At 39.9% G+C, this 21,798-nt stretch overlaps 1 protein-coding gene across 4 annotated transcripts in view; it reads left to right on the top strand.

The window, feature by feature from the left end:
- chchd6a (coiled-coil-helix-coiled-coil-helix domain containing 6a) overlaps positions 1–21,798 on the top strand; it is a 108,004-nt gene that overhangs the window by 5,272 nt on the left and 80,934 nt on the right. For all 4 annotated transcript variants that reach the window (XR_004566952.1, XR_004566953.1, XM_034196484.1 and 1 more), the window contains exon 4: positions 1,236–1,368. Coding sequence is in view for 2 of the 4 variants with exons in the window: in XM_034196484.1 (XP_034052375.1) it covers positions 1,236–1,368 (133 nt within the window). In the remaining 2 variants the exon portion in view is untranslated. The remainder of the gene's footprint in view (positions 1–1,235; positions 1,369–21,798) is intronic.

The following is a 21,798-nucleotide window of genomic DNA, read 5'->3' on the forward strand; positions in this document are numbered from 1 at the left end:
GTTCATTTTATTCAGACATTCCCCCTGTAAGTAGGAAGTAGGACAGGCAGTCTGTCAATAGGATCCATAATGTTTCATTGCAACACAAAGACTGAATCTCTTCGCAGGTGAAGCCTGACAAGGAACAATATCTCATGAAATCCCAATTAAGTGCATAACTAATTTACACTTCTGTTGCTTTTTCTTGTTTTGATACCTTTCCGGGTCGTACACTCAAATTGTTTTTAATAGTGTATTGTCAGGCTTGGTGAGTAATGGATTACATGTCACAGGATTATGTAATCAGGATACAAAAATAGGGTAACTATTCCCTTACGGTTACATAAGAAAACACGGAATCAGATGACTGTTACATTTAAAACAATTGGGGATTACTTGCAGGATTACAACGTTAGTAAAAGAGCATATAGTGTTTGTTGTAAAAGGATCAAATTTGATCACTTCTCTGTAAGCTGTACTGCTATAGGCTAATACTTTAAGGCCTACTGCCTGAATCTGCTTTATGGTTTTCATTTTCTTTGGTTCATTTGTTCTTTTTTAATTCAGTAGATGCGCCTACGTATATACTCCCGTACCAATTGTAATAGTCTGAAAAAGAAGGCCTTGAAGTACTTTTTCCGTCAACACGAGTCCTTTTGAAAAAAAAGCCCCTCAAAACAACTCTGTTTGAGTCCAGGAAGTGATCCTACCCATAAAAGAATTTGACATATAAAAATAAAGAACTAGACTTGAGCTCCGCCGCCGCCATGATAGTCTTGTTGTTAGTAAACAACACAAACACGCCCACAGCCCGTCTCCGCATGTGACACAAGAAGTATTTAAGTACATTTACTCAGGTACTGTACTTAAGTACAGTTCTCATCTCTGTTCGCCTGGCTGTTGACTATATAAAAAAACTAACGCAGTAACGGAGTAACGCACCCTGTAGTAACGGTAACTGAGTTACTGAATTAAAAAAGTAATGCGTTAGAGTACTAGTTACTGCCAAAAATACTTTGTAACGCGTTAGTCCCAACACTGCTTATAGTACAGTTTATATTCTCCATGTATTTGACTGGTCTGGTGAAAGTTGGTATATGCTGCCCCCTTGTGGAAATATGTTCCAAGTAATTTAGACAGTAAGGAAAGGATTTAGAAAGCAGTAAGCAATGAAAGTATGCAATTTATGGAAGCACAGTGTGTATTAATGTATAGGTGTGTGTGTGTGTGTGTATGTGTGTGTTTGTGTGTTTCAGGTATGAACGGCAGCAGGCTGCACTGAAGGCGGAACAGGCCAAAGTGGAGAAAAGAGAGAAAGATTCAGCAAGAGAGGAGATGACCAAAGCCTTGATGCAGAAACGCATGGAAGCTGAGCACGCCCAAAAACTGGTACACACACACACACACACACACACACACACACACACACACACACACACACACACACTCTCTGCCCCTTTAAAACCAACCGTTTTTTTTAGAGGACAACTTTAAGGGACTAGTTTCTGCATTCACTTTACAAACGGTGGTCCATTAGTACCTGAGGCTGTGGGAGTTAGTCTAAAGCGTGTTTACCGAAAACACACATACACACACATCAGTTGCACATTTAAAATGCAATGCATGACTTTGCTGACTACATGCAGTGCTGTTTCATGCTTTTGTTTTGGGTGTAGTACTGCGCAGTAAGATGGTCACCCGTCGAAATGTAAACTAAAAATGTATTGATGTCATGCAGCCCCAAGTGACATTAATACCGAGCAAGAACACAACATGCGCACACGTTTTCATAGAGCGGGTCAAAAGTCCCTGTCAAAGTCATTATTAATAACAGCCTTGTTGGAAATCAAAAGAGATTCGGCATTTGGGGGAGAGCTAAATCATTCATCATCAAATTATTTATTAATAAAAGAAAATCATGTATTTTTTATCTGTATTCCCTCGACAGAATACAAAAAGTGAAGTCAATACAATCAGTGAAAACATGCAACTTAGAGGTTTACAATACAGGAAATGCTGATGCATTTCTGATAAACAATAACCAGGAATGTGGAAAAAACAATAATTTTCTCGCTGTCACTTCCACAACTGACCTGTGGAGCTGTTGTAATCTTTGTTTCGTTAAAAAACAAAATCATTGCAGCACCTTCAAGTTGAACACTTTGTTTTACATGCGGTTTAGTGATAAAGATGGTTTTCTATGGTTTTATCACACGTTGGAGATAAATTAAGACTTCATTTTACATTTGTATTTTCCGTAGTGATGCTCCTTCTGCCTTCCCCTCCTTTCACCTCCTTCTATCTCCCCCTCTCTTAACCATTTTCCCTCTCCCTCTTTCCCTTGCTGTCCTTCTGTCTTCTCCCCCTCCCCCCACCCTCAATCTCCCTCTTTCCACCCCTGCCTATTACTCTCTCCTTCCTGCCCTGGAGACGGTATTATCAGTGCAGCGCAAGCGGTAAATTGCACCCTGAGAGTTTCTTGCAGCTGGAGATAGGAGCGTGGGGGGGGTTAGAGGTATAGACGTGGGGAGGGGAGAGCTTGTTCAACACACCTGACGGCGCCTGTTTCCTGTGACTCTCCCTCCCTCCCCCTCCTCTCCTACCTGCTTTTCCCACCTCCTCTTTGAGACACGCTGTAGTACCTGCCTTATCTCCCCCCCAACACACTCCCTCCGCTAATAGAAAGCCGCTGGAGGGACGGCGTGAACACAATGACCGGTCAAGCAGCACCGCCCCCCCATGCTGAGAGCTGTGTGTAATTACTGTTGCTAGTGCAATGAATACATCACAGACATACTCATGATTTGCTCATATTACATTTTTTTCCCTGATGTGGAATCCGAGGGCATAATCGTCCACTTGCTATTTGTCCTATTAAAACCCCACATTTTGAACTTTTTCAATTGTTCACAATGTGATTTAGATTGAAAGGCTTAACTGTAATATGCACAATATCTACACCACAATTGTTGGCAATGTACATCTTAAGTCCCAGGCTCTTTTACCAGTGCAGCATACAATATACTTTTTAAAAGAAACATTAAAAAGTGCACACACTGGTTCAAAGTGAACTATTATATGTAAAACAGAATAGGATCAGACACAAAGTGCAGTTATATACTGTACAGTGAAATAAAACACTGCTTATTGTAATAATATGTCAATATGTGGAATAAAAACAGATGTATGTGCTATAAGAAAAATTAATGATGAATGTTAAATGGTCTGGATTTATCAGATGTTTAAAACCACTCATCATTCATACAGAGCATTTTGCTCAAGTTAGCTAACATCACACACATTCTCCCATCAATCAATCAATCAATCAATCAATCAATCAATGTTTATTTATATAGCCCAATATCACAAATGTTACATTTGTCTCAGTGGACTTTACAGTTTGTACAAAATATCAGTATGACAATACAACACCCTCTGTCCTTAGACCCTCACATCGTACAAGGAAAAACTTCCGAAGAAAACCCACAGTTTAAAGGGGAACATGGGAGAAACCTCAGGGAGAGCAACAGAGGAGGGATCCCTCTCCCAGGACGGACAGACGTGCAATAGATGCCGTGTGTAAATTGAAAAGATAATACATTTGCAACATAGGTAGTCCAAATGTTTGGAAATGCATCTGTGTATAATAGGAAGATGAATCCACGAGGATATCCAGGGCTCGCGATCCAGGACAGAGGAGCGCAGGATCATCCATGACTCCGGATCCCGGCGTATATAGATACCAAAAAGAAAGACATTTGGGGAAGCTGGGTTAATCGGAACATGAGAGTACACAGGTATAGACAGAGAGAAGGAAGAAGTAAGATATCCCCCGACAAACTAAGCCTATATCAGCAAAACTAGGGGCTGAATCTAATCAGCCCTAACTATAAGCTTTATCAAAAAGGAAGGTCTTAAGCGCACTCTTAAAAACGGATAGGGTGTCTGCCGCCCGAACACAAACTGGAAGCTGATTCCACAAATGTGGAGCTTGATAAGAAAAGGCTCTGGCTCCCATTGTACTTTTAGAGACTCTAGGAACAACCAACAACCTTGCATTCTTGGAACGCAATGCCCTAGTAGGACAGTAGGGTATAATGAGTTCTTTAAGGTAAGATGGCGCCTGCCCATTAAGGGCTTTGTAGGCGAGAAGAAGAATTTTAAATTCTATCCTGTGTTCTATAGGGAGCCAGTGTAAGGCAGCCAGAACAGGAGTAATGTGGTCCCTTTTCCTAACTCTGGTTAGTACACGAGCTGCAGCATTTTGAATCAGCTGAAGCGACTTGACTGACTTCTTGGTACACCCTGATAATAAAGAGTTACAATAATCCAGCCTTGAAGTAACAAATGCATGGACTAGTTTCTCTGCATCGTTTTGAGGCAAGATATGCCTGATTTTTGCAATGTTACGTAGATGGAAGTAGGCGGTCCTTGAAATTGATTTTATGTGGGCGTTAAAGGATAAATCCTGATCAAATATAACACCAAGATTCCTTACAGTCTCACTGGAGGCCAAATTCATGCCATCCATAGTTAGTATATCCTTAGATAATTTGTTTCGTAGATTCTTCGGGCCAAGTACAATAACTTCAGTTTTGGTCGTGTTTAACATCAAAAAGTTTAAAGTCATCCACGTTTTTAAGTCCTTAAGGCAGTCTTGAATTTTATTTAGATGATTAATTTCATCAGGCTTGATTGATAAATATAGTTGAGTATCATCCGCATAACAATGAAAATGTACAGAATGATTCCTTATAATATTGCCTAACGGAAGCATATATAATGTGAACAAAATAGGTCCGAGCACTGAGCCCTGTGGCACTCCATGGCTAACTTTGGTTTGCGTGGAAGATTCATCATTGACACGTACAAACTGAGAGCGTTCAGATAGATAGGACCTAAACCAGTCTAAAGCAGTTCCCTGTATGCTAACTAAGTGCTCTAGTCTTTGCAATAGGATATCATGGTCGATAGTATCAAATGCAGCACTGAGATCGAGCAAAACAAGAATCGAGACACGTCCCTTGTCAGAGGCTATTAGAATGTCATTTGTGACTTTAACCAGAGCTGTCTCTGTGCTATGATGTGTTCTAAAGCCAGACTGAAAATCTTCAAATAAATCATTGTTTTTTAAGTAATCACACAACTGTTTTGCGACCGCTTTCTCAAGAATTTTTGAGAGGAACGGAAGATTGGAAATAGGTCTATAATTGGCTAAAACCTCTGGATCGAGGTTGTGCTTTTTAAGAAGCGGTTTTATCACTGCTACTTTGAATGATTGTGGAACATAGCCTGATAATAAAGACATATTCATAATATTTAATAAATAAGTGCTAATTAATGGAAAAACTTCCTTCAACAGCTTAGTTGGAATTGGGTCTAACATACACGTTGATGGTTTAGAAGAGAGAATCATTGAATTTAATTGAATCCCACCGTTGGTCATGCTATTGGGAGCAACTTGGGTTTAAGTATCTTACCCAAGGATACAGCGACATGTTGACTGCAAGGGACTTTGGGTTAAAACTGTCCCAGAGTCTGGTACTCTTGGTCCGGATTTAAACAGGGTTATAATCAGTGTATGAAAGCATTTTTTTCAAACCTTGGCAATACAGATATTCTTTTGTTATTGAAGGCCCTGTCCAAAAAAACATAATGCTGATTTATTATAATTATAATAATAATAATAATAAGAATGATATTTGACTTACATACCACAAAGACAGCATACTGTTGAGTCTTTTTTTAAACCAATTTCCCGCCTAAAATGATTCATAGCTATTTCTAAGACAATTCAATCTGAGTTTCAATATGACTTCATTTAGTTTGAAGTAATAGATCCATAAAACAAAGAAGGAAGGTGGTGTTGCATTTTGTACACCTGATTTATTATTGTTAATATATTGGAACGTCAGTTTAAATGTAAAATCAGACAGTGTATGAAATCACATCTCAGGGTGAAGTAATGGCAGAGTTTTGCAATAAAATCACAGCCAATCAGTAAACACTATTTTACAGAATCCTGTTACTTCTGTACTTCCGCTGACCTGAACCCCCCTCTCCAATGTATGGCATCATGTCCAATCTTTGCTCATTCAAATGAATGCAGAGGAAAAATAACTAGCAACTTTCAGGCCCTAACTATTTAAAAAAGAGATATTCAAGTATTCATATTGGGTTACATACGTCTCTTTCCCATTGTACATCGAAATGAAAGGGGCCCTATTCCACTTCTTTGGGTTTTCCCTTCGTGTATTGTGTTATATAGGTTTTAGTGCATGTAAATGGTCTGCAAAGGCTAAAATCCCAAAGCTCCCTCCAGTGGACGTTTATCTCCTAGACACTCCCCCCCCCCCCCCCTGCCTGAAATGCCTCGAATCGACTCAAATCACTATGTAACATAGCGCTCCAACACATTGTACGTGATAGGCTAAGGGTACCCATACCTTACTATATGGCTGATTGTGTCTCAAAAACAATGTGCGCTGCTTTGGTCTGAAACCTACATCTAGCAGGCGGCCCATGTTAATATCACAGCCTCTGAGGGTGAAGTTTATTGCGCTGACAGTTATGCAATATTGCCTTGAGAAACAGGATGTGGAAGATTGAACATATGAGAGCGGACAGCTGATTAAGCATTTACTAAGTAATTGGGAGCAAGAAGGATATGAGGATGAAAAAGAAGTGACTGCACATTTTGTGAATGTTGACAAATGAAGAGGAGCCAAGAATAAATGGAAATGAAAGAGAAGATGACGTGCGTTTCCTGCATCATTTAGTGACTTCCTGCAGAATCATGAGGAAGTGGAAGAGCAGAGCAATGGGAGGATGAGAAGTAAGGAGTGAATAATACTGATGTTGCTTCAGTGCTTTAAGGAGAGAGGCATGGGGGAAAGAAAGTTACAAGATGGCATTTTGTACAATTAAGAGCACTGAGAGAAATAGGAGAGAAAGGAGGAGTATTGACAGAAAGGAGGAGAGAAACACTTTGCCCAGCATTCACCTTGAAGAAAAAGTTGTTTGATAGACGAGTTAACATCACTGTAATACAAATGGTTAAAGAGGCAACACTAGTGTTAATTTCGTCAGCTATTTTTTAATTTAGTTTTAGTCTTAGTCCTGTGTTAAATTTCCGTTTTTGTTTTAGTCATATTTAGTCACCTTCATCCTGTTTTTATTTAGTCAAGTTTTAGTCGACTAAAAGTCTGAGCATTTTAGTCATATTTTAGTCAAAGAAAACGAATTATTTTATTATTTAAAACTGTTGAGTCTTTTTTAGTCATCAGATTATATAGAACATTTCAGTCAAACTAGTCTAGCCAAAACCAATAATTTGTCATTTTAGTCAAACGTATTTCACAATAAGATTATATCTTGTCCTTATTTGATGAAAAACACAGGTTGAATGATTAAGAATGTAGCTTTGCAGAGAGTACCTGGTCAGGTTTGTGGTGTTTTTACCAGCTGTGTTATGGCCACATTGCTTCCCTTCTGATAAAACAATGCATTCGCTTTTTTTCTCCGCCTCATTGTAGCGAAAATGGGCCCAAATATCACATCGTTTCTTTCTCCCAAGCAGTGGTGGCGTTAGACTTTTTCGTTGTCAGTCATTTTGACGGACAGGATCGTAACATTTCCGTCATAATCCATTATTACCCGTCGAGTCTGTACACAACTCGTCACTCACTCGCGCTGACGGGGTGGGGGATATTCGGTTAACGCGACCACTGCTCCCAAGCCCTGTTGTTGCCATTTTATTTTCTGTTAAATAAGGTTAGTTAGACCATGAGTTAGACCCTGACAGTTCACGGTGTGCTGCTGGCCCGGTGTAATTAAAATGTACCGCTGCGCGCAGCACAGACACACAGCTGCTGCCCAGCCGCAGCACCGGAAATGCAACTGCTGGGAGAAAAACGGACTATCAGAGATGTAACGTTATCTTTGATAATATTTCGTCTCCTCATTTTTCGTCAACGAAAGTAAAGAGAGATTTTGGCATAGTTTTTATTTAGTAAACTTCATTTTCGTCTCGTCACTTTTCGTCAACGATATTGCATCATGATTTCGTAACTTTATTGTTTACTGCCGTCGGGGCCTTCTCGTCATCGTCTCGTTTTAGTCATGGAAAAAAAGGTTGTTGACGAACATATTTCGTCATAGTTTTAGTCAACGAAATTAACTCTACAAAACACAACTCTTTTTCAGTTGTTTTCAAAGAGAAGAGATCTTCCAGTTGAACATATATCAACTATAGACCTATAGACTACATACCTCACTGTAGAAACTGGTGAAGAAGCTTGATATTGACTTTTTCTTTCAGATGGAAACTATCATAACAAAGACCTAAAGACAATTTGTTTAGGCGTATAGCTCGGTTAACACTGGACAGTGCTGCCGGTGATTGTTGGACTTTCATCGCCTTACATGTACATGTGTCCTACTCGCTCTACAGCCATGAGCTATGACAAACTCATTCATACAAAGTGTGAGAACAAGAAATCCAGTTTGTACTCATAAAAGATTTCAAAAAAGTACAAGTGAGCAGAAATAGATGATAAAAGGCAAGGAGCAGAAGTTAGTTTGTCATACAAAAGCAGCGATTCTTTGCCAAGATATCGTTGTCATCTATCCATTCATACACCCATCCATCGTCAACCACTTATCCAGAGTCGGTTGTCGGAGGTAGCAGTTCCAGCAGAGGGCCCACACTTCCCTTTCCCTGTCCACACCAACCAGCTCTGACTTGGCTCTGACTGGCTCTGACTCTGGCGTTCCCAGGCCAGTGTGAAGATATTATCCCTCCACCTGGTCCTGGGTCAGCCCTTCAGTTTCCTCCCAGCTGGATGAGCCTGGAACACTTTTCTAGAGAGGCAGCCAGGAGGCATCCTTACCAGGTGCCCGAACAACCTCAAATGGCTGCTTTCTAGGAGCAGTGGCTCTACTCCTAGTCCCTCCCAGTATGACCAAACGTCTTACTTTATCCCTAAGATGCCACCCTCCGGAGAAAACCCATTTTGGTCGCTTGTATTCGCAATCTCATTCTTTCGGTCATGACCCATCCTTCATGCCCATAGGTGAGAAACGTTGTCATACATTTTTTTTGTTGAAAAAAGAGCTGGGAGAAGGCTCTGCCCAGTGCCCTGCATGAAGAAAGACTATGTGGACCAAAGGCCTACCATTGCGATGTCAATTTAAATTCAAATAATAGATCAGCACCAGAACTAACTATTTTAAAGTGCATCTAACTCCAGGATAAAAAGAGGTTAGTGTGAGATTGAAAGAGTGGAACAGGTGAGGTGAGGATACATTGGTCAGGGAAGTGTATAGTACAAATGTGTGGAAAGGAATCACTGTATGGTATGAGTTTAGCCTTGAGTGTGGAACAAAGGTGTGAGGAGAAAGGAGAGAAGGTGCGTGGGAGCTCCGAGTCACAAGTCAGGCAAGAATGTTTCTGCTATGTAGTTGCGTCCTTCTTTTCTGATACTTTTAATTTCTTACCCGGCTTTTGTCCTCCTCTGAGTGAACGCCTGCTCCCGCCATTCCTCTTTCCCTTTCTTCATCTTTTAGCCCACTGTGCTGCGCTCTGTGAATATTCTTTGTTATTAGCAAATCTTCTGCAGATTAATTTCAGAATGAGCGAAGGGAAAGGGAGAATGTGAAGAAAGGAAGCAAGTCGAACTAAAGGGCTAAATGGGATTTTCTCTTTTTATAATGTGTTATGGCCTTTTGGTGCCTCTTGAAAGCAGGAAAAAGGTTATAAGCCAAATTAGCATACGGAAAATCTCTCTCTCTTTTGCAGAACAATTAGGAATCCTATTTTTTTTTTTAGTTGCCCTTTAATTTCCTCTAATGGAGCTTCAGCTAATACGTACATTTCCCCTCTGTGGGACTAATAAAGGTATTCTGATTCTTCTTCTGATTCTGAATGCCACCCAGCTTTTCTCATTCTATAAAAAACACCCTGTAAAGCACGTGGCAGAGAGAAATGTTAGCTATGTGTACATCACAGCATTTTCACGTCTTAATGCATACATTTTTTAAACAGATTATTGAAACACTGAAAAATATAGAAAATTGGTGTACAGTAATCATCCTTCAACAAACTACTTTTTATATCCAGATAAACCTGCATAACTGATTTTCTTTGCAGTTGAGCAGCAATCAAAAGTTGAAATATCATTATAAATCACCTTTTAGGATTTAACAAACCAAAACAGTGAAGCCCAACAGCTTATTGAGGCTTTAAGATCCTATCGCGGTCATATTGTGCACTCATGTTGGCATGATGGCTTGTTAGTAACCACCTTTTTGAACAGACAAAGCTTCAGACGTTCACCCGGGGTTGTCTACTGATGCATTTCATGATGTAGTACAACGTGAAAATCTTCTAAGCTTATGTTAACCACAGACCTTATTTCATCCATCTAACCGAATACTTGTTTAAAAAACGATTCACTTTGAGATGTGGGTAACCCAGAAGTCCTCAAATACTTGCTAAAATATTCCGTTCACTGAGAATTGTGTCACAGTACAGATCCTAAAGAAGCTTTATCTTTTGTTTCACTGAGAGAACAATGACAAATTGATCTGTAGATTGAGGAAACATTTTCTTTACAACAAGCCACCCCAATCATGACGTAATCTGATGCAGTATTTCAAAAGATCTGTGCCGCTATAAGCGACAATGTTGACAAACAACCGCTGGAAATTGTATGTTCAATTGTATGGGCGGGCAGATTGATAGAAAAGCTTAACCTCTATAAATACTGCATTTGAAATGTTAAAGGTCCATAAGATGCATACTTTACAAGCACTACTCTCCAAGTTATTATAATTTAACTTGTCATTTAAACCACAGTGGAATTATGATGCAAGAGGTAATACAATAATCACATTATCTAAACAAAAAAAAAATCCAGATTTGCAAGGAGAAGAGTACCTTTTATATATATATATTATTCCTCAATGGCAGCTGTTGAAAAATGCTGGACTAATCAGTTCCTCCAGGTGACACTAGATGGCAACAAAAGCCTATTCCACTTTCCCTCTCGCTGTCTGCAGCTTTGTGTCTTTGCTCATCATGCACTATATTAAGTTAAGTGTGAAATTGTCTTGTTGAACAGCCAGTCACAAATGTTATTGCACAGGTCCCCCGTGTTAATCTGATTGACCTAATCTCTCTTGAAAAATGACCTTTCATCTCACCAATTGTTTTTATTGCTACAGGAGTGACGGAGAACATTTTATCGTGAAGTTTAAATGACTTCCAACCTCGAGGTGAATTCTGCCAAACGCTGTAGACGTTCGTTGTCTCACCTGCTTTCGTAGGGATGAAAGAATATCAGTCAAAAATAATTGTTCCACAGGAGGTAACACGCTTAATAACAGTCAATTTGAGTTTCAGTCACTATAGTAACTAGCTGTGTGTCTCTCTGCTGGTTTAACAACACTCTTTCTCCGAGTGTGTACGTATGTAGTAGAATCAGTTCATTTAGCCATCTTTCTCTATTGAAGTAAAATACTACACTGCTACTTACTTTACATACCTGGTAAATTGTGCCCACTAAAGGCCACAAAAGTTAAATTGTTAAAAGTATACAATGGATACGTTCAGGCACAGCGTTGACTGTATGTCACTTGGGTTTTGGCAGATTTCAGAGCCAACTGACTGTAGTTATGCATGAGAAATGAATGAAGATTGACATACAACATGCTTCTTGTATTTCTTTTACAAACTACTTTCTGTTGGTTAATGTATTATATTCAAAACAATTTAAACAAGTATTTTAAGATATTTTTATGAAAGTTGGAACTCTTACAGTGGATTTATAAGAAACTAAAGCAGCAAAAGAGATATCAATATTTCTAGTCCTTAACTTCCAAAACGATTGGAAACTTCCCCATGATTCAATTGAACAGCATTTTACATTAGACTCCCTTTCCTGATACAGGCCCACCTCTTTCAAAATGAACCTCAGCAGTTTCTAGGAGGCGAACTGTCACATCTCCAGCAGTCCACCCAGTATTCTTTTATCCAATCAGGACTTTAATTGGTGGCTAACCCTTTCCCAAGCCAAGTCCCAGTATGTTTAAAAGTTCTCAAGGCCAATGCCAAGATGACCCTGATGACATCATTTAGTTATTTCATTATTTTATGCAAACATTTTTTGTTTATGGTGCAATAATGAGTTTCCTGTACATGGAGATGCAGATTTTGCTATACCATCCATTGTTTTAAATATCTGCTCTGAATTTGCACGGTTTGAGGGGTTAAGGATGTAAACTTAATAAAAGGTAGAGCATTAGTTGTATTATTTCGAGAATGTAGCTGCATTTTTCTATCTTTACTCTAAATTGTGCCATAACCTAATAATATTGTTAAAATGTTGATTTTTGTCTTTTTGTTGTACTGTTTTGATAATTGTCATTGCAAAACCCCATCAAACGCTCTAGCAGAGATTGTCCACGTCTCAGTAATTTTCCCCTTAGCAACACTTTAAAAAGAAGACCAAAGTTAAGCTGAATCCCAAATGTTTGATTCCTAGCAGTGATCTGAGGCGTCAGCTTCACTCCAAAGCGAGATAGCGTTGGTATCCCTCCTATCTTTTTGTTTGTGCAGCAGCCTTGCTGGAATGAGCCAGATGTTGTCTCTGATTGGACAAACCCGTATCCCTTGTTTGTACCTAAACCCATGTAATCAGCCAGAGGTTCTCTGCTGATGGAGCGACTGTGTTGTCTGTCTCACACACACTCAGGAAACTCATTCAGACTCTGGGTATGGTGTGTGAGAGAAACAGCTGTTTTCAAACACACATACCTCGGAGAGAAGCAGATGGGGACATGCTTCATTATAGCTGTACATATGAGCTGGTGAATGGCTTGATGTTTTATCATGTACGCCCCTGACTGCTTATTTAGTCAAACATATGGTAACACGCGGCGATTATACCGTTTAGATGAGTGAAAAACAGGTTAAATGAGTTGCTTTGCTTTGCACGGGTTTAAACTTGAATTCCAATGGATTTACATCCTTAAAGCAATCTGAATATTCTCACTGTATGAATACAAAACACATTTTTTCTTTAATTTTGTATTTATTCATAGGAAATGTATTCAAATTCATACATGATTATTACATAAATAAAAGGTAAGAATGTATGAAGGCGTAAGAACAGTAAAAGAGAAAATCTAAAGACGTTAAGAGAGGAAAAGGAAAGGATGTCCAGAACATAGTAAGAATGATGGGAAAACAAGGTTTCGAAGTGGGTGAGGGAGCTTGTGAGGTACAGATAAGCCCACAGTGTATCAGTAATTGTAATCTGCAGGAACTGACACGGTTCTGCATGTAAAGCTATTAGGCTCCGGCCACACGAGGACAAAAACGGCTAAACGCATAGGATTAACGCAAACGCAATCGCAAAAAAGCTTCCGTCCACACGCAATATTCAACGGATAGTGTCTGTCCACACGAGACAGCTCCCTTTAGCTCCAACCGCTGGAGAAGCTGCAGTACATATGCAGGAGCCTGTACGTGGCGCTGTAACTTCCTCCACAAAAGCAGCGAAGAAGCATGGTTGTCATGGTTGCCCTTCTGTTTATTCTCCGCGGTGGGGGCCGAGGGAACCGGGCAGAGTTTTTCGCCAGTCAACGTGTATTAAAGTTTAAATCTTCCGACAAAATTATAAAAGTGCCGGTCAAAGGTCTTCTTTGTTATTTATTGAGCTTTAAAACAAATGAATAACGACTCTATATAATATAATAATAAAATACACGGAGCCTCTCTTTTTCCTCCCTCTCTTCGGACAGCGTCAGTGTCTGTCTCATGCAGCAGCTGATCCAGTAATGAGTGACCCGGCCGACAGTAAAAATAAACATATTTATAACTAGTTTAGGTAGTTTGAGAGGTGTCTCCGTCCTGTCAGATTAGACTTCACTCGCGTTTATGTCCATATCGAGAGAAAGATAAATAATCTGAATTCAGTGTGCAGTTTACTTTGACTCGGGGGTGAGCAGCAGAGGTGGGGAGAGGTGGGGCTATTGCCTCATCATTATCAGAAAATGATCGTATAGGGCGTACACACGGAGCCGTTGGACCCCCCAGAGCGTTGCGTATGCCGTTCTATCCACCTTGGGACCCGTTATCGTTTCCGCAGTCGTTTAGTGCCGTATTCGGTCGTCCTCGTGTGGCCGAACGGTCTATATGACACTAAACAGTAACGCAAACGACCGTTTTCGTCTTCGTGTGGCCGGGGCCTTAGACTGGCTGTGAGTGCTCAAAGATAATCTTGTAAGATGAGCTAAGTGAGCAGGCAGAAGGACAGGAAGTCCAGTAAATATTTGTTACAAAAGAAACAGACAGATTTAGAAAAGAATAAAAGTCAGTGTCTTTTATCTGAATAATGCAAAAATGACTAGTCCCAAGCCACTTTAGTTGAAAAAAAGTCACATGTGTTCGCTGTTACTCACTGAAGCTTTCAACGGGCAATGATGTTACATGATACAGTTCTTAAACTGTAATTCTAGTATATAGATGGGTAAACTGTGAAGTGCCTCTGGACTGGATGCATATTTCAAGATTCAAAAATCTATTTTGAACCCTAATCTGCTCCCGATGGCACGGCCACAAAGTGTGTGTGAACGTTTATTCCTTCTGATGAGCAGGTGGAAGCCTTTGTGTTGTAAAGCCTGCAAGACTAGGAAAGTAATATATAAATGCAGTCCATTTACAATCTAAATATATTGATCTGTTCTTAAGTCTTTAATTCTCACAGACATCAATGATAACCTGACTGTCCAATGCAACTCGGCCTGACGTTGAGCATCAGCCGACAGGATCAAGGACCTGTTCAGCAAAGTGGAATAGCAATTGCATTGGATGATTAAATAAATGTTTACCTCCATAAAAGCTGAAACGCCACAATTTAAATAAATATTACTTAAAAGAAGAAGGATTTTATTGATCCCAATTTGGGATTTTTAAATGAATCAAACAAAAACCACAATAACCCTTAAAGAAATAAAAACGGAAAGGATTTGTTTTGTATAACAAAACATGTAATACAATTGAAAGTATCAACCATTTTTAAATGTAAAAATGTGTAAAACCGCCCTGATTTTTAAAATGTTTAAAATACTGTAGCTAATAGGGATGTGCATCTCCATCACTGAGGCCGATACGATGCGCATCTCGATACGCTGCCAACGATACATTAACGATACCTTTGAAACACTAGGCGATGCGATACGATACGATTCACCCCTGTTGCAATACAGTTCGATATGATTTGATTCAACATTATGCGATACGGGGCGATAAGATGCGATTCAACACGATGCAAAAATAATGATACAATTCAATATGGTGCGACAGAGGATTTTAGTTGTATTCCTCATATGCAGCAAATCATAAATTAACAAAAAAGTGATTTACATATTTGGTTCTCTCTACTAGTACTGCACATCCCATCATGCTGTTTCTTTTTTACCTTAAACAAAACAAAAACTTGGACCTTTCACAAACTGGCCTTTTCACAAGTGTAGTAGTGTTCTCTGTCTCCAGAGCAAAGTACAATTGTATAACACCTCACAGTTAAACAACTTAAGGATGCATTGCCCAGGATTAACAATGTGCAAATAATAACTACCACAGTGCAATGCCCACACAACTGCCAGCCCGATGTGCTTAGCACTCATCCATAGGCTAACTCACCAGTGAGCAGAAAGCAGTGGTTTCTATATGAACAATAACAAATACAAATAACCTTTCACAAACAGGTATTTCATAACTGCTTACAGTTGTAAGGAAGACATTTAAACTATTATTGGCAGTCACAGTCTGCTGTAAACTAAACACCACTCTCTCTGACAGAACACCTCACTGAGTGATTTAACTCATACGTCTAACTTTCAGGTTTTACTTTTCAGCCGCAGACCCCATGTCGCCTCTGTATGTGCGTTGCTAAGTTCCTCGTACTACTTGTGTACTTTAAAGCGGCACGGCATCGTTAACAATTTGCGAACGATTTTTCAAGTTGTCCGTCCTTCTTGAAAAATCCGAAGTGTTGCCAAACGTTTGATGTGTAGGTATTTTTCGGTGCGCTGTGTTTCTCTTTCTCCTCGACCTCCATGTTTGTTGATAACTGAGACTCTCGGCCGCCGTAGTGCGAAGCAAAGATCAAAGATCGTCTCTGCTGAGTGCTGACAGGATGAGGGGATATTATATGAATGAATCGTTTTTTTACCGATGCAAAGACGCTACAAACGATGCATCGCGAGTTCAACCCAAACTGTAGCCGATGTGCACTCTTTCAACCGGTGCACTCGCATCTTGAACGTTTATGCCGGTGCACCGATGCGAATCGGTGAATCTTAACATCCCTAGTAGCTAAGCAAATGCACCAGGTATGATAGTGGTCTAATTTCATACCACTATATCCCTAACCCTGTAACATTAGACCACATTTTAGAATCATAAAATACAGTTTAACAACAAATTACAACTTGACGGAGACCGTAGTCAGGGTAAAATAAATAGAAGAAGGACCATTATTGTCCTACTAATTTCTCTAGCTGTAATTATCAGGCAGATTATTATTGAGAGCTAATTTATTGCCTCGCTGGGAGCTATGTGTTAAATAAACGCAGCAGAGTAAATAGAGAGAGGGGGAGAATAGACTGCTGCCGCTATCAGATGGCAACACAGCGCCCACAGGGAAAGAGTGAGACGCGTGAGTGTCTATTCATACTTGTCAGTCCCAGCGAGCCCAAACACTGGCGTTCCATGTGTTGTGCCGCTGATCCATTGAACTGGGAACTTTGGTACGCTGCCCTCCGATGCTCTCTTCATGGCTCCTTCTGTACTGGGTCATGGTGTTGGCCCTCCGTCGCTGATATCACTGCTAACAGCTCAGCCAGCCGCCATCTGTTGTCCTTACAGCGCAGCTTCCAAAACCTGCGGTGTACTGAGCACTGTAAAAAAATATGCTCCAATTTACATTATTTAGCTGATTCTTTTAGCCAAAACAACTTGCAAAACACTTAAATACCGTAGACAAGCGTACGGAAGCCATTTGGGATTGGGTATCTCCAACTGTTTGGCATGTTGACTGCAGGGGATGGGATTGAACCACTGACCCTGTGATTGGTAGATTAGTGCATTTACCCCCTGAGCTACAGTTTGGTTTTAGGATGTCTGATTTAAACATTCATTGAGGCTATATTTCTCCCATGTTTAATTAGGTATAAAAGCTTTGTTTGTACGTGCCATTCTAGCGCCTAAAGTTATAGAATTGCTATAGAAATCTTTCTTAAGTAAAAGTTCAAAGCTATTATCATTAACATATACCTAAACTATTAGCATTTAAAGTACTTGTTATGCAGGATGGTCCCTTTCAGAGCGATGATATTATAATATGTCACAAGTATTTCTGCACTGTTGTATAGTTCAGAACAGGATTGTACTTTTTTTGTAAAATAACTAGTAACTAAATATGTAGGATGGATGTAGTGGTGCAATACGGTGGACTTAAAGTATAAATAAGAAGTACATTGAAATACTCGAAGTAAAATAACATAAAAATAGTTTTTAGTACAGTTCTACAGTAAATGCACTTACGTTACCACTGTTCTTATCTGAATATTTTTTTAAACACATTTCCAAAACATACTTATAAATGGACTTTTCTGTGAGAAATGTAGGCATATTTCCCTACGAAATCCTTTCTAACGAGAAGCCGGTATTCTCAACTGTTATCTAAACACAGGCAGCCATGCAAGAAATTAACCTAAACAAAAGAGTCTAAAATAGGGACATTTCAATAAAAAACATCTAATCAAAAAAGAATAAGCAAACAAAATAATGAAACTGACAATACTACATTTTATTTTAGTCCTTACTTAGTCAGTCTACGATGTATGGAGATTGAGCCTTGTGCTGCATCAGACACAAATAAACAATGCCTGCTTGTAAAGGTTGGCAATACCTACAAGCAGTTTTGTTTCGAGTTTATAAGGCCCTGACACACCAAGCAGTCATCAGAGAACTCGCAGACGGCGACTGTTGCGTCGCTGTGTTCTCTTGGCCATGTGTCGAACTAGAACACACCGCAAAGACTTCAGCCGGGCACGTACGAACTGCGCATGCGTGAGTGGCAATAACTCTCCTTACCAGCAGGCGGCGGTAGTATGTATTCGTCATTCAAAAGAGGCAACAACCGGAAGACAGAGAAGAAGAACAGACTACGTGATCTAAACAAACAACAAATATCGTGTGCGTTCCATTTTCACTCTCGTCCATCGAAAACATGTTTCGTGCGGTACTGGAGCTATCAGCCATTGGAGTGTTGCTTGTGGAAGACATTCTCAAGCAACCGTTTTGCTTCTCATGCACTGATTCGCTAGCTGAACAGCCAATCAGAGTGATTTCTTTGTCCGACTGCCTGTGGCCGACGCACGGCCGATTCAACATGTTGAATCAACATGTTGAATCGGCCATGAAAGGCCAAATAAGGCGTGTCATTGCCGACGGTGCGGGACACACCAAATTGAGTTTGGGCGACAGGGCACGCTTCGTCGTCCGACTAATGAAAACGGCCGATTTCGGCCTGGTGTGTCAGGTCCTATAGACACAGGCCTTACCTTTGGTTGTACACAAGTACTGTATATAGGATATCCGTTTTTCAATGAGCAGTTCAGCATTAAAAAGACATTTTTAAAAAACAACATTAGGAGTCTTTATCCATCAATTTCAATGACAACCCAATTTTTACAGAATCAAAAAATCGTATTCCTGAATCTTTTAAAAGTATTTGTATACCTGCCTGAAATAAGTGTATCTCACAGAAGCTCCGTCTCCAGCTTAGAGCTTTTAGATTGTTAGAAGAACTGTCACAATTTTCTAAAAAGGTATCTCCAGTTAACAAGTGAAACTGCATTGCAAACAACTGCTTAAATCTCTCTGCTTGATTTAAAGTTCTACAGTGAGTTTCCAGGACAAAAGGTCTCATCTCTCCTTCCTGCACGCTCCCTCATTCCTGCTGTGATTTTTGTTTTGTTTCACTTTGTCATTTATTTGTGACATTAACCCGTCTCTCCTTTTCCCTCAACCTTTTCAGCTCGTATCCCCCTCACTTACTCCCTCTTCCCTTTTCCTGTCTATGACATTAGCACATTTTTTTTTTCACTTCTAAATAGATGCTTCACACCTCTTGCTGTGATATGAATTGATTCATATGCAGAAGGTGTCTAAAGCAGGAAGAATGTGCGATAATACGTTTGTAAGCTAATCTCCTGTTTAGCTCATGGCTAGCAGCTGCCGTATTCAATTATGCACCTGCTTAATAATTAAGGATGTTTTTCTCTGCACTTGTTTACATTTGTTACCTATTTAGGCTTCCTCTTGTCTCTTGCATTTCCTGTCTGACCTTGTCAACTGGATGAGTTCCTACTCTATTTTATTTTCATTCATTAAGGACATTTTCCTGCAATTTGAAAACGTGTCAGAATAGAATGAATTTGATATCCTGTATGACAAAAGTAAATCTTGTAAGACATTCACACAATACCGTTGTTTGTCTATTGTGATCATAATGGTGCTTTAAATATCTATTATGTAGTTACATTGTACACATGCTCTGTCTTTAATCAGGATAAAATGAAACATATTTATAGCACGTTTAAGATCAATATCCCCCTAAAATGTTCACACAGCATTGCAAGAATCACATCAAACATAATTTCTCTTGTAAACTGGATCATTTTGTCATACTGATGGTTAATGTGACACCATACTAAACATACAAAACACAGGCATAGCACTGGGTAAAGGATTGAGAAAAAGGGGAATCATTTGGAGGATTGAAACTGTCCCTATACTACCAAAACTAAGGCTGCCAATGAGTCATTATTAGATAAAAACTACAAAGAATAGTACAAAAGTTTTATAGGTTTTTATTTTTCTTCTTTTTGAATGAAACAAGCTCCAATAGTGAAAAAACATTACTTCCTATTTATTCTATATATCTTTCTTGAACTCCAAGAAAAAAAAAAATCAAGGAAAGATGTAAAGGAGAATTCATAAGTACCTTGGAAAAAAAGGATGTCTTCAATTCATCCAGGGTGCATTTAAACAGCACTGACTGATGTTTTTGACGGCCAAACAGCACGTCGCTTTGGAATTAGTGCTACAAAGAATTGTGGGATGGCATCATGACCTTTCCTTTGGTAAAGGATGGTCATGTGGCGTCACCTAGGTTTAAGGATATGAGGATGGAAACAATGAAGCACCTTTTATTAGATTATGAGAATAGCTTTATTTTGAAGTTATTACACTGAGCCATGAACCTTATTACAATCCCTCACCAACTGCATGGAACAAATTAGTAGCTGGATGAGCAACAATTTCCCACAATTAAACAAAACCGAGACAATTATCTTTGGTGCCAAAAGGGAGGAACGGGCTGAAGTGATCGCTAAACTAGAAGCCCTACTACTAAATACATCAGAGAAGGTGAGAAATCTAGGCGTAGTTCTGGACAACACAGGGCACCAGGTGCACACAATCAACAGCAACAGACATGGGGAAAGGGAACACTTTTCAAAATAAAACACATGTGCAATATACAAAGCCCGAAGCCGTCAGTCCACAGTGACGAAGCCATATTCGTCACAGGGGACAAACGGCTCTGTGTTTACGTCTATACGATCATTTCCTGATAACGTTGAAGCAATAGCCCCGCCTCTCCCCACCTCTGCTGCTCAGAGATCAGCTGCTGGGCTGTCAGAAGAGGGGGAGGAAAAGAGAGGCTCCGTTTTTTCTTCTTATATTATTATATAGAGTCGTTATCAATTTGTTTTAAAGCTCAATAAATAACAAAGAAGACCTCTGACCGACACTTACCTAATTTTGTCCGGAAGATTTAAACTTTAACGGACATGTTGACCGGCGGAAAAAAATCTAACTGAAACTCTGCCGCACGGTCCCCTTGTCCACTATGGTGGTTTTTTTCATCTGCTGGTGGACTACTGGAGAGATTTACAGCAGGAGCAAACGCTTGCCTCGGGGAGGGAGAAAAAGAGCCAGAGTGTCCACAGCGGAGAATAAACAGAATGGCAACCATGCACGGAAAGTCTTCTTCGCTGCTATTGTGGCAGGAGTACAGCGCCACTTACAGGCCCAGCATTTGTACTACAGCGTCTCCAGCGCTTTCGAGCGGTCTCCTGTGAACGGACACATTTCTGGTGCCTATTGCGTGTGGACGGAAGACTTTTTTGATATTGATTTCGGTCCGTTTGCGTTATCGTCCTCATGTGGCTCCAGCCTAAATCAGCATACTATCACCTAAAAAACGTAGCCAGACTTAGAACATTCATGTCTCATAGGGGTGTAACGGTATCCGTATTCATCCCGTACCGTCACGGTTCGGACGTCATGGTTCAGCACATGCAGTCACACGACGAATACGCCTTTTTTATGAGTGGGAAAAAAGTCTGTCACTCAGGGCAGTATCCATTACACTATATATAATCCAGGGGCCGGTATTGCGCCTAAAAGCTGTTTGCCAGCCGCCCTCATACCGAGTTCCCAACGAGTAAAGCCTTAGAATAACTCTAAACAACGAACATAAAATCATATTTTCATGTTAACAATATTGTATTTATTCCAGTTTAATGATTGTGATTGAAAAGCCTAAGGAGGCTGGTAAACATTGCAAAGAGGGGTTTGTATTCCTTAATAATATTCGTAAACTGAACCATGTTGTAGCCTGAGAAAGGCTAAACCATATCAAATAATGCATTTATTAACTACATTATCTCATCTAT

Source organism: Gymnodraco acuticeps, unplaced genomic scaffold (assembly GCF_902827175.1).
Source record: "Gymnodraco acuticeps unplaced genomic scaffold, fGymAcu1.1, whole genome shotgun sequence".
Lineage (NCBI taxonomy): Eukaryota > Metazoa > Chordata > Actinopteri > Perciformes > Bathydraconidae > Gymnodraco > Gymnodraco acuticeps.